The 19,445-nt window shown below is 56.7% G+C and overlaps 10 protein-coding genes across 10 annotated transcripts; 8 read left to right on the forward strand and 2 right to left on the reverse strand.

Moving 5' to 3' along the window:
• Positions 1–39: 39 nt before the first annotated feature.
• On the forward strand, positions 40–1,763 carry K452DRAFT_299285 (uncharacterized protein; the record flags this gene model as incomplete). Its single annotated transcript, XM_033542207.1, has 2 exons — positions 40–434; positions 488–1,763. The coding sequence occupies 2 exons, from the start codon at positions 40–42 to the stop codon at positions 1,761–1,763; spliced, it is 1,671 nt and encodes a 556-aa protein (XP_033396251.1).
• Positions 1,764–2,296: 533 nt separating this feature from the next.
• K452DRAFT_288618 (uncharacterized protein) lies at positions 2,297–2,624 on the reverse strand. The gene has a single exon (XM_033540697.1). It carries the CDS (start codon positions 2,496–2,498, stop codon positions 2,313–2,315), a length of 186 nt encoding a protein of 61 aa, XP_033396252.1. The 5' UTR covers positions 2,499–2,624; the 3' UTR covers positions 2,297–2,312.
• A 345-nt stretch (positions 2,625–2,969) lies between these two features.
• K452DRAFT_47899 (uncharacterized protein) lies at positions 2,970–4,991 on the forward strand. Its single transcript, XM_033546718.1, has 2 exons — positions 2,970–4,125; positions 4,182–4,991. Exons 1-2 carry the CDS (start codon positions 3,368–3,370, stop codon positions 4,810–4,812), a joined length of 1,389 nt encoding a protein of 462 aa, XP_033396253.1. The 5' UTR covers positions 2,970–3,367; the 3' UTR covers positions 4,813–4,991.
• Positions 4,992–5,356: 365 nt separating this feature from the next.
• Positions 5,357–6,361, forward strand: K452DRAFT_327395 (uncharacterized protein; the record flags this gene model as incomplete). The annotated part of the gene is made up of 3 exons (XM_033544915.1): positions 5,357–5,670; positions 5,730–5,883; positions 5,945–6,361. The coding sequence occupies 3 exons, from the start codon at positions 5,357–5,359 to the stop codon at positions 6,359–6,361; spliced, it is 885 nt and encodes a 294-aa protein (XP_033396254.1).
• Positions 6,362–8,400: 2,039 nt separating this feature from the next.
• On the forward strand, positions 8,401–9,975 carry K452DRAFT_299289 (uncharacterized protein; the record flags this gene model as incomplete). Its single annotated transcript, XM_033542208.1, has 2 exons — positions 8,401–8,532; positions 8,584–9,975. 2 exons carry the CDS (start codon positions 8,401–8,403, stop codon positions 9,973–9,975), a joined length of 1,524 nt encoding a protein of 507 aa, XP_033396255.1.
• A 1,019-nt stretch (positions 9,976–10,994) lies between these two features.
• On the forward strand, positions 10,995–12,372 carry K452DRAFT_288621 (uncharacterized protein). The gene is made up of 3 exons (XM_033540698.1): positions 10,995–11,276; positions 11,469–11,749; positions 11,806–12,372. Exons 1-3 carry the CDS (start codon positions 11,073–11,075, stop codon positions 12,326–12,328), a joined length of 1,008 nt encoding a protein of 335 aa, XP_033396256.1. The 5' UTR covers positions 10,995–11,072; the 3' UTR covers positions 12,329–12,372.
• Positions 12,373–13,045: 673 nt separating this feature from the next.
• On the forward strand, positions 13,046–14,966 carry K452DRAFT_230359 (uncharacterized protein; the record flags this gene model as incomplete). Its single annotated transcript, XM_033537088.1, has 5 exons — positions 13,046–13,364; positions 13,418–13,756; positions 13,810–14,087; positions 14,143–14,836; positions 14,893–14,966. 5 exons carry the CDS (start codon positions 13,046–13,048, stop codon positions 14,964–14,966), a joined length of 1,704 nt encoding a protein of 567 aa, XP_033396257.1.
• A 1,262-nt stretch (positions 14,967–16,228) lies between these two features.
• K452DRAFT_230434 (uncharacterized protein) lies at positions 16,229–17,563 on the forward strand (the record flags this gene model as incomplete). Its single annotated transcript, XM_033537094.1, has 1 exon — positions 16,229–17,563. One exon carries the CDS (start codon positions 16,229–16,231, stop codon positions 17,561–17,563), a length of 1,335 nt encoding a protein of 444 aa, XP_033396258.1.
• A 150-nt stretch (positions 17,564–17,713) lies between these two features.
• K452DRAFT_48005 (uncharacterized protein) lies at positions 17,714–18,256 on the reverse strand. The gene has a single exon (XM_033546719.1). It carries the CDS (start codon positions 18,139–18,141, stop codon positions 17,863–17,865), a length of 279 nt encoding a protein of 92 aa, XP_033396259.1. The 5' UTR covers positions 18,142–18,256; the 3' UTR covers positions 17,714–17,862.
• Positions 18,257–18,370: 114 nt separating this feature from the next.
• K452DRAFT_299293 (uncharacterized protein) lies at positions 18,371–19,406 on the forward strand (the record flags this gene model as incomplete). Its single annotated transcript, XM_033542209.1, has 3 exons — positions 18,371–18,449; positions 18,509–19,162; positions 19,216–19,406. 3 exons carry the CDS (start codon positions 18,371–18,373, stop codon positions 19,404–19,406), a joined length of 924 nt encoding a protein of 307 aa, XP_033396260.1.
• Positions 19,407–19,445: the final 39 nt, after the last annotated feature.

Consider the following 19,445-nt stretch of genomic DNA (forward strand, 5'->3'; position numbering starts at 1 on the left):
ACGCCCGCATCATCATCAACAACAACAACACCACCACCAATGGCCGATCCCCAGCCGCCTTCGCGGGGAACCACCCCGGGATTGACTGCCGGCGTCAAGCGCGCCCACGAGGAAGACCACGTCCCTGCCGTACCCTCGCCGCTCAACCCCGATTCCGCCGCCCGCCCTCGTCCCGCCAGACCTCCGCAGCGCGAACAGCGCGAGAAACGGGAAACATTGAAAAAGCGCGAAGCAACAGCCAGCTCGCGCGCCAACACGCCTGACTCCAAGGGGAAAGCCAAGGTCGAATTGGACAATGTGCCGTTGAACTACCTTCTGGAGGAATCTCTCCAGCTTGCGCATTTCGACCCGCCCAAGGATGCCACCTTTGTCTCGCATGAACCGCCGCTTCTTACCCCCGATGGCACGGCCGAGCTTAAGAGACTTTCCGACCAGTCCGTACATAATCTTATCCCGAAAAGCGATCAAATGCTGACTAGCTGGCCAGCGCTTCCAACCGACGGGCCTACCGCTATTACCATTGTGTTGCTGACCCTCTTTTCCGCCACAAACAGTTCTACCGCCAGTCAGACATCAGACCGTTTGCGCCCCATTTGAGCTTCGAAGACAGCGACAAGTGGATCCATTTCGATGATACCGCAACCATCTTGACCAACGAGCGCGGCTGGCGCATGAGTCGGGGCAACGTAGTCGCTCGAGAGGGAAGGTATTACTACGAAGTCAAGATCATTCGGGGCGTTCCGGCCGAAGGCCCGCCAGTCCCAAAAGGCCAAGAGAGCAATCCCCAACCACATATACGCATGGGCTGGGCGCGGCGAGAGGCTCCACTCGATGCGCCAGTGGGCTTCGACGGCTACAGCTATGGCGTCAAGGATATCGGTTTCGAATCGATGCATAGATCACGACCTGCCAGGCTCTATAACTCTACATCGCAGGGCGCGAAGAAGAACAAACCACCCGGAAGTAAGGTATTCCAAGTGGACTATGTGGAAGAGGATCACATTCGCGAAGGAGACATCATTGGCTTGGAGCTTACGCTCCCATCCATATCTCTGCACCGCAAAGTGGTCGAAGGCATCTACAATCCCGCCGTTGATGTCAGTGATGGCTTTGATGATCCGGTAGAAGCTGCCCACGACATCATCAGGGATCGCATTCCCGTGCCATTCAAGGCCAACATGTGGTTTGAAGTGAACGAATACCAGCCCACCAAGCCGATGGAAAGCTACGCGGACCGTGGCACTTCAACAACTGTCCATCCCAGCCCGAACAACAACGACGTGCCTCTGAGATCGCTTCCCCATTCCTCTATTAAGGTGTACAAGAACGGTAAACCGGTTGGAACAGCCTTTGAGGGTTTGATGTCATTCCTGCCTCCTGCTTCATCCCCCATACCAAGTAACAATCCAAAGGTGAGAGCGGGTCTTGATGATGGAATGTTGGGCTATTTTCCGGCCGTTGCTGCATTCTGCGGCGGAATTGCGCAAGTCAACTTCGGACCAGACTTTTGGTGTCCGCCCCCGGAATTGCAAAACGAAGATGTCGACATGATTGGAGCAGAAGCTCCTGTCGCTAGCGGCAGGAAGCTCCATGCAGTCGGGACTCGCTACAAGGAGCAGGTGGCGGAAGACATCGTCTGGGATATTATTGACGAAGTTACCTTCTTCGTTGCTGATCACAACAACAGCAGCCAGAATGGCACAATCAAGGCGGCGCCTGCAGCAAGAGGTATTACAAATCTCAGAGAGGACGACGGGTTTTGATTTTTGGAAAGTAGGGCGGCGGAGCCTCGGGTCCGCTATGCCTTTAGTCTCCAAACCCGTGCCGAGACAGGGATCAAAGATGTTGAGGGTATCCGTGCTTGCTCGCGTAGGAGTATGGCAGAGCGAATTTGACCGACAGCAGAGACCACACGGGAACTAATGGCGAAATCCTGATTGGGCGGTGTGCAGTGTGAGGAGAGAGTCAGGCGTTCGATGCGGGGCAGCTGACCGTGGGCTCGACACAGACCCCGAACTCTCACTCCGCCTGCTGGTCTGCTTTTCAAGCCTTCTCCTTTTCCAAACCCCCCCGGCACCGCAAACACTCAAATCACTTCCCGTCAAGGTCCCAGAACAAACTCCAACAAAATGCAGTCCTCCCAGGTCCTGGTCAACTCGCACGACTCCTCGTGCCCCAAGTGTGGCGCCGCCATTACCGAAGGCACCAAGACCTGCAGCTCTTGCGGAAGCGTACGTTCATGCGCCGCGCGCACACTTTTGCCGAGTTGTCCTGCTGACATGGTTCCGTCGACCAGACTTGCCCCGTTTAATCTATGCTGCTCTCAAGCTGAGACCTCTCGACGATTGCAACGGCCGCACACTGTTCACGGCGCGATAACGAACGGGGGGGTGGGGGGCGGATTTTTTAGAAGGCTGATGAGGAATGCTGGGCTTACGGCTGGGATAACGCGGGCACGGCCTGCGCAGTTTACGAATCAGACTATTGCTTTGTCGCATTCGCACGGTGGTGCCACTATAATGTGCAGTTTCATGCGCCTTCCGGATCCGAGAGGTGCATGCCGCATGTGAAATGTACGATGTGCGCGGTCTGTCGCGGCAAAAAAAAAAAAAAAAAAAAAAAAACGAAGTCCGATGAAGTTAAAATGAAAGAGCAGTAGTTTAGTGAGTCGACAAAGCTTTCTTGCAGCCAGGAGCAGCAGGCAGAGGTTAGCTGACCCCGCCGTTATCGATATCGAGCCCGCGGAACCGTTGCTAGCAGGCCGACATGGGTGGTGGTGTGCCAGGGTGTCAGTGAAGGTTACCATAGGTATCAAATAATCCGTTTTCCCGCGGGAAAGAAACACAGGGGCCGGAATACTGTAGCAAACAATGTTCAGCCAAGGACGGGACACGGGACGTCTCCGAAACAAACACGGACGTGTTTGCTCCGAGTGCGGAATCACGGCCTCTTCGGAACCGTTCCGCACTCGTCTGAGCTCCTCAGCTCATTGGTGGAAGCAAAGCTTGTCGGAGGTAGGGCGTGAATCTTGACGTCCTCAAAAAAAAGCTCGAGATACGGGAATTTGAAGTTTCGTTTCTCCAGCTTTCAGACCCGTTTCGGAAGAGGCCTTGTTACGCGCCAAATGGACTCCAATCAGTTCCGCGAGGCAGCTCACGCTGCAATCGAAGAGAGTCCGCCACCCCCACCACCACTACTGCCGGCACACTGACCTAACCCTTCAGTCATCAAATACTATGATACTCTTCCAGAGCGCCGCGTCCTCTCCGACGTCACCCCCGGTTATTTGCGTGAGCTTATCCCCACCGTGGCACCGCAAACGCCCGAGTCATGGCCGTCCATCCAATCCGACATCGAGCGCGTCATCATGCCCGGCTTGACGCATTGGCAATCGCCAAACTTCATGGCTTTCTTCCCCGCCAGCTCAAGCTTCCCGGGAATGCTCGGTGAGCTGTATAGCGCCGCTTTCACTGCCCCCGCCTTCAACTGGCTCTGCTCGCCCGCCGTCACCGAGCTTGAGACTGTGGTCCTGGACTGGCTGGCCCAGATTCTCGGTCTCCCACAGTGCTATCTCAGCCAAGGCGAAGGCGGTGGTGTCATCCAGGGAAGTGCCAGTGAGGCCATCGTCACTGTCATGGTGGCTGCTCGCGAGAGGGTCTTTGGCAACTTGAGCAAGGAACTTGAAGGTAAGGAGAAAGAGGACAAGATTGACGGCCTGAGAGGTAAATTGGTTGCACTGGGCAGCGAGCATGCGCATAGCTCGACGCAAAAGGGAGCTATCATCGCTGGCACAAAGTATAGATCAGTTGCTGCGTCAAAAGAACAAGGATTCTCCATGACGGGAGAATCCCTAAGACGGGCGCTGGAGGATTGCAAGCGTGACGGCTTGACGCCTTACTATCTCACGGTCACCCTAGGCACGACATCCACCTGCGCAGTTGACCGGTTCGATGAGATTGCAGAGGTTCTCAAAGACTGGCCCGAGGTCTGGGTCCACGTTGACGCGGCGTATGCAGGCGCAGCCTTGGTCTGTGAAGAGTATCAGCATTTGACCAAGAGCTTCACAGCATTCGACAGTTTCGACATGAACATGCACAAGTGGCTGTTAACAAACTTCGATGCCAGGTAAGACGACTGTATTGCGTGATGCTCAACTATGGAGGGAGCTGACCCACTCGAAGCTGTCTCTTCGTGAAACGTCGGTCAGATCTCACGTCTGCGCTCTCGATTACGCCGTCTTATCTTCGAAACACCTTCTCCGATTCCGGGCTGGTGACCGACTACCGTGACTGGCAAATCCCGCTTGGTCGGCGTTTCCGTGCCCTCAAGATTTGGTTTGTGCTGCGCTCCTACGGAATCGAGGGCCTCAAGGCACACATCCGGCGACACATCAAGTTTGGCGAGCTCTTCCACCAGCTCGTCAAGTCAAGGGAAGACGTCTTGGAGTTGGTGACTGGCCCGAACTTTGCTCTGAACGTCGTCACCGTGGTGCCGCGCCGGAAGTGGATGAAGGGTCGGGAGAGAAGAGTCAGCGCTAGTCGACCGGATCCGAATCACGAGGCGTATCTGAACGATTTCACGCCTGACGCAGAGAACCAGGCATTGCTAGATGCAAACGAAGTCACAAAGGAAGTCTATGAGCTAATCAACAGTCGTGGCGAGATCTTCCTGACGAGCGGGGTCGTAGGGGGCACGTATGTGATCCGAGTCGTCACGGCTACACCGAGCGTGGAGGAGAAGAACGTCCGGAGGGCATTTGAAATCCTGGTGGAAACGGCCGAGGAGGTGCTCAACAAGGGTGCCAAGGCGTGAGCGGATGGCAGCCAGACATGTCTAGGAAGAGTACGAAGTAGGATGAATACGATTTACGTGCCGGCGACGGCCAAAACGAAGCTGGAAGCGCTGGCAGGGTGGCCATGTCTCGAGCGGCGTGGTGTCGCAAGTGTTAGGTTCAGCTTCGTTTTCCCACATGCGCGCGCGATGCTGTACATTAGCCTGGTAGCGGGGTGGGTTGCTCCACGTTACGCCGTTGCTCAAGGGCACGACATAACGTTGGACGAGCTTGCTTTTGAGAGTGAGCGGCAGCCAGACTGCTTCCCCGCACACCCAAGTAACGTCATGCGGAGGCAAAAACAGAGAGAGGCCCCCTTTGTGACTGACTGGCTAAGAGATGCAGCGGCCGGCTCCGAGGGTACTGCGTGAGACGCTGGAAGAGTGGACGGTGGCACGGCGAGCGAACGTCGGGAGTCGGAGGAGAGGACAGGACGCGCCAAGCCCAGCCCCGGCCCGCAACTTTGTCGAGAAGCAACGACCTTTCCATCCAGCTGCGACGCCCCAACCGCTGCAGCCCGCAACGATGCCTCCACGGTTAAATGCCTTTCGCGCATGCAGCGCGCTGACGGCCAGCTCGACGCACCGTACCTCCTTTGCCGCCTCCTTCCTTTTGCAACCGCAGCAGCTCCGCGCCGCCTCCATCCTTGCCAGCCTCTCCGACCTGCCCGGCGCCTACAACAAGAGGATAAGACGCGGTCGTGGTCCCGCGTCTGGAAAGGGAAAGACGTCTGGAAGGGGTCACAAGGGTCAGAAGCAGCATGGCAAGGTGCCCGTCGGTTTCAATGGTGGTCAGACTCCGCTCGAGGTGACGCATCCAACCAAAGGCTTTGAGAACCAGTATGTGCTGCCGCGGCTCGCTGGTAAGGATGAAGCTGATGGCAATGCCTGTGCAACAGATTTGCTGTGGAGATGAGCCCGGTCAACCTGGACCGCTTGCAGCATTGGATCGACCAAGGCCGCATTGACCCGTCGAAGCCCATTACCATGAAAGAGCTCAACGACTCTAGGTGTGTGAGTGGAATCAAGGAAGGCGTCAAACTGTTGGCAAGGGTAAGACTGCTTGCGCACGCGAAGCGAGACGCGACGGAAAGTTGACCAGTCTGTTGGGCAGGGCTCCGAGCAATTCAAGGCTCCAGTAAACATTGTCGTGTCTCGCGCGTCCTCCTCTGCCATTGCAGCGGTCGAGGCCGCGGGCGGTAGCGTTATGACGAGGTTTTACACGCCATCGTCTATCAAGCGAGTCCTGCGAGGACTTACGGACCCCATCAAGTCCCTACAAAGCCAGCCCACGCCAGACTCGACGGCTGTGTCACCAAGCGCTTTCACGTACAGATTGCCGGATCCCACTAGCAGAAAGGACATTGAGTATTACCGGGATCCGGCGCACCGCGGCTATCTCAGTCACTTGGTCAAGGAGGGCGAGACGCCCAGTTTATTCTTCAAGACGCCAGGGACGTTCAAACGCGCCAAGAAGGGGTCGAAGAAAGCCAAGGGTGCGTCCAAGGCGGTCGAAAACAAGATTTGGTAGTGTTTGTTGTGGTGCTCGTAGCAGAATGAAAATGAATGAAAAGCACGCTGGGACCGGCGGGCGCGAGAGTTGCACAAAGCTCCCGTTTATTCTTCGGCAGGATTGTTTAGTTATGCCTCGGTGACATGTACGTACGAGATGAACAGCTTCAGGCTAACAATGGCATGGCTGACGCCGGAGCGGCCATGATTAGCTACATGCCGCGGTGGTGCGTCTGCAGGCATGGGGCATCCATGTCTCGGCGGCTGAGCGATGCGCGGCCAGGGATGTGCCAGGCCTGAGACGCGAAGTATGGGACTCGGTGATGAGTGCAGCACGAGGGCGCAGGGGACGACAGAGCACGAAGCGGCCTCGTACTTGGGTGCCCGTGACAACCGGTGAAAGGCAGCAACCGCGAGGAGGAGGCTACAAGCGAAGGCGAAACATCGAGGGGGCACGGGCCTCGCCGCGGAGAGAAGCTAGGGTGGGTGCTAGGGTCTTGGGGTTGCTAGGCAGAAGAATTGGAATATAAAAATAAAAATAAAAATAAAAATAAAAATGAATGAAAAAGGGAAAGGAAGAGTCGTCGTCGTCGACCAGTAGGAGCGTGAAATGCACGTGGACCAAAAGGCACGCGTACAAATAGAATTCCTGGCCCTGTCCCTGGTAGTTGTTACAATAATAATAATAACGACGACGACGCGCGTGGGAGGGTGGCTGTGTGATGAGGGTTGGTGGACATGGCAGCAGCAAGGACAGTGTTTTCTCTCTTGACGTGGAACGTTGCATATCAATCAGGCTGTATCCCATGGGCGCGGGGGCCGACGCTCCAAGAGGCGCAGCGCCGTGGGTGGAACACGTACATGTCAGCAAGCTTTGGGAGCAGAAAGGGCCGGTTCTTGTAGCGTGTCTCGGTGGCACAGCTGGAGCGGCTAATGTTTCCCAGGCCAAGGCAGGATACGAAGGGCAGTGGCAGCGACGGCACGGCATCCGCGGGCGCGCAGGTTATAGAGCGACGATAAGGAGGGGCAATTACCGGCCTATCGCAGGCTCCTTGCAGCGGTGATCGCGCCTGCATCGGGCAAGTCCAGATGAGGTGTCCGGCCAGAGGTGCAGCATGATTCAGACGCCCAATATTGGGCCCGTGGTCTGAGGCGGCGGTTACGTTGAGCGCGCTGCCACCATGTGGGCTGGGGGAGATCCATCGGACCGGAGAGCTGGAGAGAAGAGCAGAGATTGCCTATCACGCGCATTGTGACGCGGGCGCGGCGTAGGCCGGAGCCTCCTGAGTGGGAGACGCTTGCAGCCATCAATCTCGGCCAGCCTCCTTGCCTGGCCCGGAATGCTGCATCACGAGGCGCGCGACGCTTGCAGCCGCTCATTAGCCAGCATGCCCATCCTTCAGCTTGCATATCCACCGCGTTGGTTGCTCTGACATCAACTCCCACATCAATTTGGATCAGCCTCTTGGGCCGACGCCTGGAACCTTCCGCTGTCGACACGCCTGACTAGTCCTTGAATAATGTTTTATCAAAACCGTCACTGCTCCGCGCCCCAAATGCGCGGCCTAGCCTGTCCCGAGACGCCATCCTCACTTCCCGTCTCGCCCACTCGGCCGCTGCCTTTCTCTTCATACATAGCGTTGCACCCGGGAAACCGCCTCTACATATTTGCCAGCCGTCCTTGCTTGGCCCCGATGCCGCTTCTTCTACTGCTCTCCTCCCCGCCATAGCCATAGCCTCGACTCGATGCTTCAACTACAGCGTCCCCAGCCCATGCCGAACGCCCTCGCGCTCCCAAGGCAGTCACGCTCCAGCCTTGGCAATCCCGTCACGCCTCCCGCCGACATGGCCACCGTCCTCTTTGGCAACAGGCCCCATCATTGCCTTCCCGACTCAACTACTGCAACAGCAACAACAACTTCCACCTCCAATCCCAGGCCCGTCTGGCACAATGGCCCGTCTTCTTCTTCCCATCCTCACCACCACCAACCTCTCCAACTCCACCACCAACAACAGCTACACCACCGCTCCGCCGCAACCCCGCTCAGTCCCGTCAACATGTTCTCCGCCGCCGCTGCCGCCGCCGAAGACTACCGCCGGAGAGCCTCGACCACCGCCATAGCGCCCTCGCTGCAGATTCCCTCGTCGATTACCACGCCGCAAACGAGCATGCCCCAGCTCGCTGCCGAGGTGAATATGCCTTCACTTCGGCCTCCCACCCCCTTACTGACGCCGGCCTAGATCACCTGCCTCTTCTGGTTTGAGAACTCGTCAACGCTGCATCAGGCCCTCGACTCGCGCTCTCCCCCGCTGCCGGTTTCCAGCCTGGTTCCCGACGCCCAGCCGACCACGGGTTTCCGCAAGTGGGTCGCGACAATCCTCTCAACCACCCAGGTCACGCAAAATGTGGTCCTGCTTGCGTTGCTGTTCATCTACCGCCTGAAGACGATCAACCCCGCCGTCAAGGGCAAGCCCGGCAGCGAGTACCGCCTGCTTACCGTCGCTCTTATGCTGGGCAACAAGTTCCTTGATGACAACACGTACACTAACAAGACCTGGGCGGATGTGTCGGGCATTTCGGTGCAGGAAGTGCACATCATGGAAGTCGAATTCCTGAGCAACATGAAGTACAATTTGTACACTTCCGGTGAAGAATGGAGCGAATGGCACAAGACTCTCGGAAAGTTCGGTACCCACTTCGACAAGGCTTCGCGAGCACACCTTGAAGTTCCTCCGCGCGCAATTGGTCCGCCAACTCCGTCTTTGCATGTTCCGCCCAACCTTCCTTCGCCGCCGAACTCGACGCAAGCTTCTCCACCTTTCCTGAACAACTATTCACCCAACCACTCGTACTCCACCACCCCCACCTTGCTTCCGCAAATTGGCTCGACCGTCGTCTCGCCCATTGGTCCTTTGCCGGAGCTGAACATGCGCCCGGGTTCGAGGAAACGCAGCTACGATGACCAGACCCAGGAGCCCGCGTCGAAGCGTCCTCTGAAGAGCTTCTCTCAGACGACCGATTCCAGGGAAGGCTATCAATCGTATCCTGGCCTGCCTCAGCAGGTCTCCACGCAACCCCCTCCGCCGGCGACCAGTGTGCCGATGCTACCACCGCTGCCGAATCTGTCTGTTCCCCAGCTGCCTCCTCCGGTGGGACGCCCGGTGTCTTTAATCTACCCTCCTCCGATGCAGTGGTCTCAGCCGTCCTCGGCTCCGTCTGCGCCTGCTCCCACGATGACACTGCCCCAGCCGCAGCCCAACGGTACGAGCGTGCCCTCTCGCCAACTGAGTCCCTACAACATCGATTCGGCCAGGAATTCTCCTGTGAACGGTCCTTACGGTACTTCCTCCGCACCGAAGCAAAACAGGCTCTCTCCTTCCTTCTACCTCTCGCAGCGTAGCTCGCCCTACAGGCCTGTCCGCGGTGTGAACACGCTTCTCGTGCCTCCCCCTTCCGCGTCAATGAGTCATCCTCCGCGCCTCGACTTCGACCAGATGCAGTACCAGCCGCTTGGCAGGCCTCTCAACGAACGCCGCGCCGGCCCGCTGCCTTACATGAACCATGACGCGTGGCCCACCACGAACCAGTTCAACCAGTGGCCGGTCCTCCCTCAACCCAACTTCACTCGATAGATTCCACTTGGATTCTGTCTCTAATTTTGCAGTTATGGAACGTCATACCCCACGACAGCATTGCCTTTTTTGCATCCCTGATGGAGTTTCTTTTCTTTGTTCTTTTAGATTACGGCGTTACACGATGAAAACGACACCGACATCCCCTCTCGGATCGATCGCTTTCGCTTTGCTCGCGTTCAAGCATTTGCATGGGATGGGAACTGTATATCTACTTTTTTTTTTTTTACCCTTTTTCTTTTTTGGCTGGCTCGGAGCGTAGTTTTAACTACGGTTCGTAGAACACAAGGTGCATTGGTTTGGCGTTTAGGGAAAAAGCAGGGGAGCGATTCCCCCATGGTGCTCTGCCCGCAGTGGCTGTCGTTCGGTCCTCTCAAGAAGGGAGGATAAGGGAAACTGGTGCCGGCATGCAGAGATTATCCAAAATCTCATGCCTAGCGCCGAAATGCTTGTAGTTTCAACGCCCTTCAGAGAGTGCATTGGCTGGGTTGAAAGTGACATCAGCCTTTTCAGCTGAAGGGCAGCAATAAAGATGACAATTTCGTATGATGTTTCGAGTGTTCAGACGCTGCCGAAATTGCTGGTACCATGTAAAGTGTGCCAGGTGTCCATTGTTGCCAGTGCAGCACCAGGCCTGGTAGATCTAGTCATGTCCGCTTTTGGCGTGCGGTCTGCATGGATATGTCCAGGGCTGAAGTAGACACCAAAAGCGGATTGTGAGATTTGTTAAATCACGTGCCATGGACTCCACTGCGGAATTGCTGTTCCGGTTACGTTTGGAGTCGTGTGCCACACCGCAAACTGGTCGATGTTAATCCAACCGCGGTTCGGCAGTTGTATATTGGATTGTTGAAGATTGAAGATAACGTCACGTGCCGTATGCCCGAGCTAGGTTTGGTGCCTGGTGCCTAGCGCGACTGCCGAGGTTCAATGGTAGGATCGACCGTCTCACAACGCGGAGACGAACACGGGAACAGCATCCATTTGCTTCAAACAATCCTCGACTATAATAGAAGCGCTCGTTTAGGCCCGCCTTGTCAATGCAAAGCTAGGATCACCTACCCAAGCTTCTATTCTTGTGATTATTCTGTTCATCAATGGCTGGCGATAATTCCATCCACGGCAACCGCTACACGCCCTTTGCCGAGCTTATGAGATTGGAGAGGACTGGGGACCTTACGTTCAAGTCGGTCACGAAGGGGTATGGAATCGCTAATAGCTCTCGTAGCTATGGCGGACATGTTTACGCGCAAGCTGTCTGGGCAGCGGCGCAGACGGTGAATGAAGGCCTCGTCGTTCACGTATGTGTCTATCTCCCATGTTTTACTGCTCGGTTTTCCGTTTCATGCTTCTGCTTGATTACGTGCAAAGAAAATCTTTGGACGCCGTAAATTCGGCGACATTCTTCATCAACCGCATATTCGTTGCTCGTGGCGCAATGAGGCTTGTCCGTATCAAAATATTCAGAATCGTGGAGCTGATGTATGCCATAGACCGTCACCGGTTTCTTTACCCGTGAAGGTAAAACGAATGTTCCATTCGTGTATAAGGTGAGAAGGATAAAAGATGGCAGACGCTTTTGCACTCGAACAGTAGAGGTCGTGCAAGAACCCGAGAAAGGAGTATGCTTCACCTGCACATGCTCGTTCAAGAGAGACGAACCCGATGTCGTGAACTATCAGGAGACAGTGAACTTGAAAGAGAAGTACAAGCTCGCATTGGGAGACAAGCAGCCGCACGAATGGCCTGAAGCGCCAGGGGTCGATTCGCCATGGTTTGTCTTCCACGGAGCCAGGTCGTTCAGCTCCGGCAGGCTGACACATGACACAGGTATTGGAAAAAGTCAGCTGCGGATGACAAGTTCAACGATGTCTTCCCTGGCCTCTCGCTGCGCAAGGTCGACATGACCCCGTACAATGCAACGCTCCAGCCGCTTGAGCGGCGTCAGCTCCAGCTCTACTCAGCCATAGGACGCATGCCCCCGGTGGGTGAACAGGCGAACCTGCATGCGTGCGCACACCTGTACGCGAGCGATCGGAACAGTCTGTTCATCATCCCGAATCACCTGGACGTGGGGGATGGATATACGGAAATGGCGAGCCTAAGCCACACGGTCGTGTTTCATGTAGGCTCTCAAGGGTTGGACATGGGCTCGGGCAGATGGTACTGCCAGGAAGCGCGGATGACGAGAGCAACTAGTGATCGGGGCTTGCATGAGAGCAGGATTTGGAGCGATGGGGGTGGGCACGTAGCAAGCACCTGGCAGGACGGACTGGTCAGGATTGGGGACGGGAAGCTACACCGGTCCCTGGGCGTCCTGGCGGATGGACGGTGGTCCAAAGGGAAGCTCTAGGGCAAGCGGGGAAGTCATCTGTGCAGGGATGACTTTCCGTCGCCTGGCCCGCGCGGGCGGAGCAGCGACGCGCGCGCGCGCGCAGACTGGAGCTGTGGAGCGTCAGCCGGCGCAAAGGAGCTGATGGTTGGCGAAAGGCGAAAAGGCGCCCCCAAAGGGCGACGCGGCGCGAACATCAACAATAATGCCGCATCAGGGAGCGTGTTGGGAAGGCAAGATGCAGCTGGGACGATGGTGGCATGATGGGACGATCAGCACACTCACACACACTCTCTCTCTCTGGTTGGTAATGGCACAGGTATATAAGACGGGCCACCCAGCTGAGCGCGTGTGTGTGCGCGGCGGCAACGGGGAGAAGCAGAGCCGGCTTTTTCCCGCCGCCTCGATGGCCCGCCCGGTTCTTCGCGAGCTTGCCCCAGGAGGGGCCCCGGGAAGACGCGGGCAATGGCGGGGACAGACTAGAGCTTGGAGCTGCTCGAACCAGGTCTATCACACTGACGGTCCCTTTCATCCGCAGCTTGAACGAGTGGAAACTTAGGTGTACATAACCTGGCGTCGTGGACGCTTATCGGTCAGAGGCCGAGGCCGGCGGCGTCATAGCTGGCTGTGAAAATCCTCAGGGCCGTTTTCTGGCGCACCTCTTTGTCGTATCTTCCACCACTCGCCGTCCTACTTCGATTGCTTCTCCGACCGGCTCACATGGCTGCCCCAGCCGTCATGAGGCCCTTCGCAAGCGCCTTTGGGGCAATGCGTCAGGCTGGCCGTCGCACTGTTTCCAATGCGCGTCCCTCCATCGCCCCTAGAGATACCTTCCGCCGCAACCCGTCCCTGTGCAGAACCTACGCCGACTCGGTCAGCCCCGAGACCAAGGCCAAGGTCAAGAAGGGTGGCTTCAGGTTCTTTCGCTGGACCTGGCGCCTGACGTATTTGTCGGCGCTGGCAGGAGTTGGCTACACCAGCTATGTCGTCTACCAAATGCGCAACCCGGCCGACCAGCCTGACCCGGACCCGAGCAAGAAGACGCTCGTCATTCTCGGTATGAGCGCGTCGCGTCGCATCGCATACTCAATCGCTGACCCTATGCGCCAGGTACCGGTTGGGGCTCTGTCTCCCTCCTGAAGAAACTCGATACGGAAAACTACAATGTCGTCGTCATCTCTCCCCGCAACTACTTCCTGTTTACCCCGCTGCTCCCGTCATGCACTACCGGTACTATCGAACATCGCTCTATCATGGAACCGATTCGTAATTTCCTGCGCCACAAGAAGGCCGCCGTCAAGTACTACGAGGCCGAGGCTACCAAGGTTGATTACGAAAAGAAGGTTGTCTACATCAACGACGAGTCCGAGATCAAGGGCGATGTCTCCGCTACTGAAGTTCCTTTCGATATGCTCGTTGTTGGCGTCGGTGCTGAGAACGCGACTTTCGGTATGTCAGCTTCTTACTTGCCCCACGGGCGCGCGTCTGACTGGTGGAATTAGGTATCCCTGGTGTCCGCGAACACGGTCTCTTCCTGAAGGAGGTCGGCGATGCCCAGCGCATTCGTAAGCGTATCATGGACTGCTGTGAAACTGCCATCTTCAAGGATCAGGACCCCGAGGAGGTTAAGCGTCTTCTTCACATGGTTGTTGTCGGTGGTGGCCCCACTGGCGTCGAGTTCGCCGGTGAACTGCAGGACTTCTTCAACGACGACCTCAAGAAATGGATTCCGGATATCAAGGAGAACTTCAATGTCACTCTCGTCGAGGCCCTTCCTAACGTACGTTCGCGCTCTCTCCACGCTGCAGTGGATCATTGATGCTGACATCATCCAGGTCCTTCCCATGTTCTCTAAGCAACTGATTGAATACACCGAGAAGACCTTCAAGGAGGAGACTATCAAGATTCGTACTAAGACTATGGTCAAGAGGGTCACTGATAAGTTCATCGAGGCTGAGTCTACCGGTCCCGACGGCAAGAAGCAGCTCGAACGCATCCCCTACGGTCTTCTTGTTTGGGCTACTGGCAATGCTCTGCGCCCCGTCGTCAAGGATCTCATGTCTCAAATCCCCGCTCAGAAGGACTCTCGCCGTGGTCTCGCCGTCAATGAATACCTCGTCGTAAAGGGAACTGAGAACATCTGGGCTGTTGGTGACTGCGCTGTCGCCAACTATGCTCCCACTGCTCAGGTCGCTGCCCAGGAAGGCTCTTTCCTCGCTCGCTTGTTCAACCAGATGGCCAAGACTGAGCAGATCGAGGAAGAGCTGAAGAAGCTCTCTACTGCTCAGGAGAAGGCTCCCAGCAAGGATGATCGCGACCGGGTTTTCGCTAATATCAAGGATCTGCAGAAGCGTCTGCGCCGCGTCAAGCAGATGGGCCCGTTCGAATACTCTCACCAAGGCAGTCTCGCCTACATTGGTAGCGAGAAGGCTGTTGCTGATATCTCCTGGTTGACTGGTAACTTTGCCACTGGTGGTACTCTGACCTACTTCTTCTGGAGGAGTGCCTACCTGAGCATGTGCTTCAGCAGTAAGTCTTGGCTTATAACCCTTCTTGAATACTAAAGCATGCTAACCAATCCGCAGCCCGCAACCGTGTTCTCGTCCTGGTCGATTGGGTCAAGGCCAAGGTGTTTGGCCGTGACGTCTCCAGGGAATAAATTTTCTGTTTCGCCCATCCACTCAATTGTTAGATTTCTCCGTTGCACCAACCACTACCTCGTGTATCACTAGCTCAGCTTCGAGTCAACTTGTATTGCTAGAGATGATAGGGGACCTGCTCGGCGAGGCTTTTTGGCAAGCTTCAGCATGTTCAACGCGTCGGTCAGGCACTTCTCCTTTTACTGTTCTCTAGGGTTTTGGGTTTCTTGAAGATAGATTAGACTGGATTGGACTGGTCACACGGCCTGCTTAATGTCAAAAATTTCACGCCAAGTTTGTTGCTGCTAACGTCTCGCCGTCAAGCGAGATTCACAGCCTAATGAGATAACGATGCGTATATGGAGAAGAAACGAAATCCAGTCAGGATATTCGTACGTATGTATATGCCTAAAGATGTTTTTACTTATATCCAAGTCTCAGGTATGTAGCTAGACAAGGTGTATTCTATAGGGACTGATTGTATCCTCCCCTATCTCGTTAGACGGTGAATTTTGCTCAATGGTGACGGACTTCAGCGTCCATGTTGATATGTTTTGAGGGGATGATGTTGGGCTGGGTACGTACCTATGAGTGAACGCGGGTCGCGTGACGGCGCGTATCTTGAAAGCATACCCCGAAATCGCACTTGTAGTCGCTCATATATCAAATAGGTAGCAGAATGCTGGCTTCTCATTCCATGGACCCGTTCGCATCTCTCTCTACTACGGGCTTTCTGTCACAATTCGCCGGCATCGGTTTGTTGGACTTTTACCACAAAGGAGTTGGAGTTGTCTAGTCGACAGCCTTGTGGCGCTGGCGGTGGGCCCAGCACAGCCAGGACGCCACGAAATATCAGACAAGGGATACCAGTAAGCATTTGTTCTTTGTCATGATAAGCGAATGGGGCTCAATCATCACGGGAGCAGCCTCGCTTTGCTTGTTCCGGCGGTGCGACAACGAGGGATGGCCGCGTGCAACGAAGCTAGGGGCCCTGGTCGTTCCGATAGGCCGCCGATCGGAGGCGCCGACTTGACTATCTTCCCCACGCCCCCAACACTCGGCCAACTGCTGCCACTGCTCTTATCTTGCAACCATGCGCGTAATAGTCCGGGGAAAGGATGCGCCTTCCTTCGGTGCTGGCGCTCGCATGACTGTATCTGCTGCCAGTCTAACAGTCATCGGGTCTCAGCCACCCAACTAAAATACTACCAACTCCGTCTCTCTCTCTTCCGTATTCCTATCTCTCACCTCCCTCACTTCCCTCCGCAGCCTCATTCTCAGCATGAGCACCACGTCTTGGACGCTCACCTTACACCCTGCGCTCCCGGAGTACTGCGAGCCGGAAAACGGCTTCCTTCGTTTCCTCTCTTCTACGTTCCACACATGTGTCCCAACAAACCTAGCCTTCCTTTCGACGCTGCTCGGTACCCTCAGCGTCGTGTCATGGCTGTTTGCCCAGCTGCCGCAGATCTATAAGAACTACACGCTCAAGTCCACGTCTGGGCTCAGCATCTTCTTCCTAAGCGAGTGGCTTCTGGGCGATGTGTCCAATCTGGTGGGCTCGGTGCTCACCAAACAGGCGCTATGGCAGGTCATCATTGCGACCTACTACTGTTTCGTGGACTTTATGCTAGTGGGTCAGTGGCTGTGGTACGAGCGCTTGCGCCATGGTAGACCACTGATCCGCGTATGGCGCCGGGGTAACAAGAGACCTTACGGTGGGAACGGACCTGATGACTTATCAGAAGTCATCGATGGCATGTCTGTAATGAGCGAGTCAGAGACTATATCGGAGGATAGCAAGAAAAAGGATACCAACGATGGCTCAGACTCCATCTCTCATTCTGACCCGAAAGATGTATTCCGTTCGCCTCGGTACTCATCTTATCCGTCAAAAGAAGGTCCGGGGAGCCTAACATCAACTCCCAGCCGTACCATTACTCGTACCGGACGGTCCAACTCTCCCATGCCATCTCCGCGAACGGCCCTCTACTTGACCATGCTGCTCGCAGTCGTAGCACGAGCGTCGCCTTTGACGCCGCCTCCTTCAACAACTTCGTTTGCTAGCCAAACCGACACGACGGAAACTCCTGCCGAGATAGCGGGCCGCCTCTCCTCTTGGCTGTGCACGATGTTGTACCTGGGCTCGCGCCTGCCTCAGCTGTACAAAAACTACATCCGCAAGTCTACTGCTGGTCTCTCGCCGACTCTGTTCTTGGCTGCGTTTTTAGGAAATCTTTTTTACTCTTCCTCTATCGCTACGAACCCTTGCGCGTGGGGCTCGTATCCAGCCCACGGCGCGGGTGGCTGGGTCGACGAAGAAGGCAGCCAACGCGGGGAGTGGATTAGCCGGGCGGTGCCCTTCTGGCTAGGAGCCGCAGGTGTACTGATTATGGACGCTGCCGTTGGTGTGCAATTATGGTACTATGGCGAGGCGCCAGCGGCGGAGAGGGCCGTGGTGGTGGTACCAGAAGAGGGAGGGAAGAAGTGGAGGTGGAGAAGAGTCAGTGGATGGATGCGGGGCTGGATACCCGCAGTCAGCGAGCTGCCCGCGCCAAGGGCGGAGGAGGAGCGGCTTCTGGGAACCCGAGCGGACGGGCGCTACGGCGCCGTTTGAGCATCTTAACGGCGGTGCAATATAACCGCCCCGGCGGGCTCGTTTCGATTCATGCATCTCCGCTGTTTCAGCTTTACACGACCTTGGGCATTTTTTGGGACGGACTACGGATTAGGTAGCCACGCTTTCGTTTGGATTCAGTCAGTCATCCAAGATGTGCATGGGAAAGCGCGGTGGTACAGAGGCGTTTTGTTTGTCATTTGTCACGATGCGGACGACGGCGTTTGGAACTGAGTGTTAGTCTTTGGGAGTACACTATCTAGAGGGCAATCTGCTGTCGCTTGAGCATATGTGGCATTTTAGGCAGAGAGAGCATGTTTTAGAGCACGGGCGTCTCCTTGCTTGAGTAGATATGTACAGCGTGTTTGCCGGTCATGCCTATCTGTTTCATAACATGAGTCGAAGGTCGATAGTCCCCAATCACAGGCGCAGCAAGAGCGGGGAAGGACGGCAACACGGCAAGAGAGCGTAGACGGAACGGCCGCGGGACAAGACAGTTCCGCCAAAGGGACATGGCCGGGAGTGAGCGGAGATGGCGCGGCGCGCAGGCTCCACCAAACGGCGTACGCACATACCATGATTGCGCGTGTACGCCAATCAACTGACGATGCGCTCAGCTTAACATCGCGCTGGCGCCAAGACACATGCGCGGAAGGCTCGGCAAACGAGGGGTTGCAGCAATGGAGGGGGTATCAAATACTGCCAGATTGCGGTGTGGGGTTTGCTGTTCACATATAAAGCCACTGCTGGCTAAAAGTCGCCAGCCTACCCCCCCACCTTACCCTACCACTCCCCACCAAACAAACAATGTCGTTCCTAAAGAAGCTCACCAAGGACTTTGAGGGTCTGATGCACGACAAGGACGGTCAGTCCCAGGGCGGCCAAGGTAAGCCTCCAATCTATTCCACCGCCGCTGTCGACGATGCTCACCGGCTCCTCCTGCAGAGTCCAGTCGCGGCCACGACCAGAGCTACTACGGAGGCCCGCCCGAGCACCAGTACGGCCAGCCGCCGCAGCAGCATTACGGCCAGCCTCCCCAGCAGTACGGCCAGCCCCAGCAGCCTTACGGTCAGCCGCCTCAGCAGTACGGTCAGCCTCCGCAACCCTACGGACATTCCCCGCAGCCTTACGGCCAGCCGTACGGCGCACCCCCCTCGAATTACTCGAGCCCGGCTCCTCAGGGCGGCTACGGCGCGCCTCCCCCGCCGCCTCCTCCGGCCCACGAGCCCGCTCCCCTTCCGCAGGGCTGGTTCTCGTCTTGGGACTCTCGCCGCAACCGCGCCTACTACTTCGAGCCCGGCTCTGGTCGCACGCAGTGGGAGCAGCCCGGCGGACCTCAGGGTTACCCCGGCGAGGCGCCGCGCAGCGACTTCTACCAGGAGTATGGTCACGCAATGCCGCCTACCGGATACGGCCAGCAGGGAGGATACGGTCAGCCGGGCTACCCGCCACCGGAGGGCAGCCACGCCGACAACTCGAGGGCGTATTACGGCGACGTGGAGCAGAAGGAGAAGAAGAAGGAGGGCCACGGCATGGGCACCGTCCTGGCCGCTGGTGCCGTCGGTATCGCCGGCGGTGCGCTGGTTGGCGCCGCCATTGGTAAGTCATGGTGGTGTCCTTGTACTGGGGCTGAGCTGACGTCGGAATCACAGCGCACGACTCGGATTCGGACGAGGAGCACCGTGCGCCTCCTCCGCCACCTTCGGGCGACTACTACCCCGACGAGACGCGTTCCGGGTCTTCGGTGTCGAGCAGCGACAAGGAGGAGCTGGAGGAGCGTAGAGAGGAGCTTGAGGAGGCGCAGGAAGAGTACGACGAGGCCTACGAGGAGGCGTACGACTAGGGCAGCAGCAAGGGGCAAGGATTGTTTGTGGGTATTAGG

This window comes from Aplosporella prunicola (genome assembly GCF_010093885.1).
Source record: "Aplosporella prunicola CBS 121167 unplaced genomic scaffold K452scaffold_16, whole genome shotgun sequence".
Lineage (NCBI taxonomy): Eukaryota > Fungi > Ascomycota > Dothideomycetes > Botryosphaeriales > Aplosporellaceae > Aplosporella > Aplosporella prunicola.

Bases quoted from the DNA above. Each gene is read 5' to 3' on its own strand.
- K452DRAFT_288618 (XM_033540697.1), bottom strand. From the start codon at position 2,498: ATGCGACAAAGCAATAGTCTGATTCGTAAACTGCGCAGGCCGTGCCCG.
- K452DRAFT_47899 (XM_033546718.1), top strand. From the start codon at position 3,368: ATGCCCGGCTTGACGCATTGGCAATCGCCAAACTTCATGGCTTTCTTC. The intron at 4,126-4,181 runs GTAAGACGACTG...ACCCACTCGAAG, and splicing joins TTAACAAACTTCGATGCCAG to CTGTCTCTTCGTGAAACGTC.
- K452DRAFT_288621 (XM_033540698.1), top strand. From the start codon at position 11,073: ATGGCTGGCGATAATTCCATCCACGGCAACCGCTACACGCCCTTTGCC. The intron at 11,277-11,468 runs GTATGTGTCTAT...TGTATGCCATAG, and splicing joins ATGAAGGCCTCGTCGTTCAC to ACCGTCACCGGTTTCTTTAC. The intron at 11,750-11,805 runs GTTTGTCTTCCA...CACATGACACAG, and splicing joins CCAGGGGTCGATTCGCCATG to GTATTGGAAAAAGTCAGCTG.
- K452DRAFT_48005 (XM_033546719.1), bottom strand. From the start codon at position 18,141: ATGGTATGTGCGTACGCCGTTTGGTGGAGCCTGCGCGCCGCGCCATCT.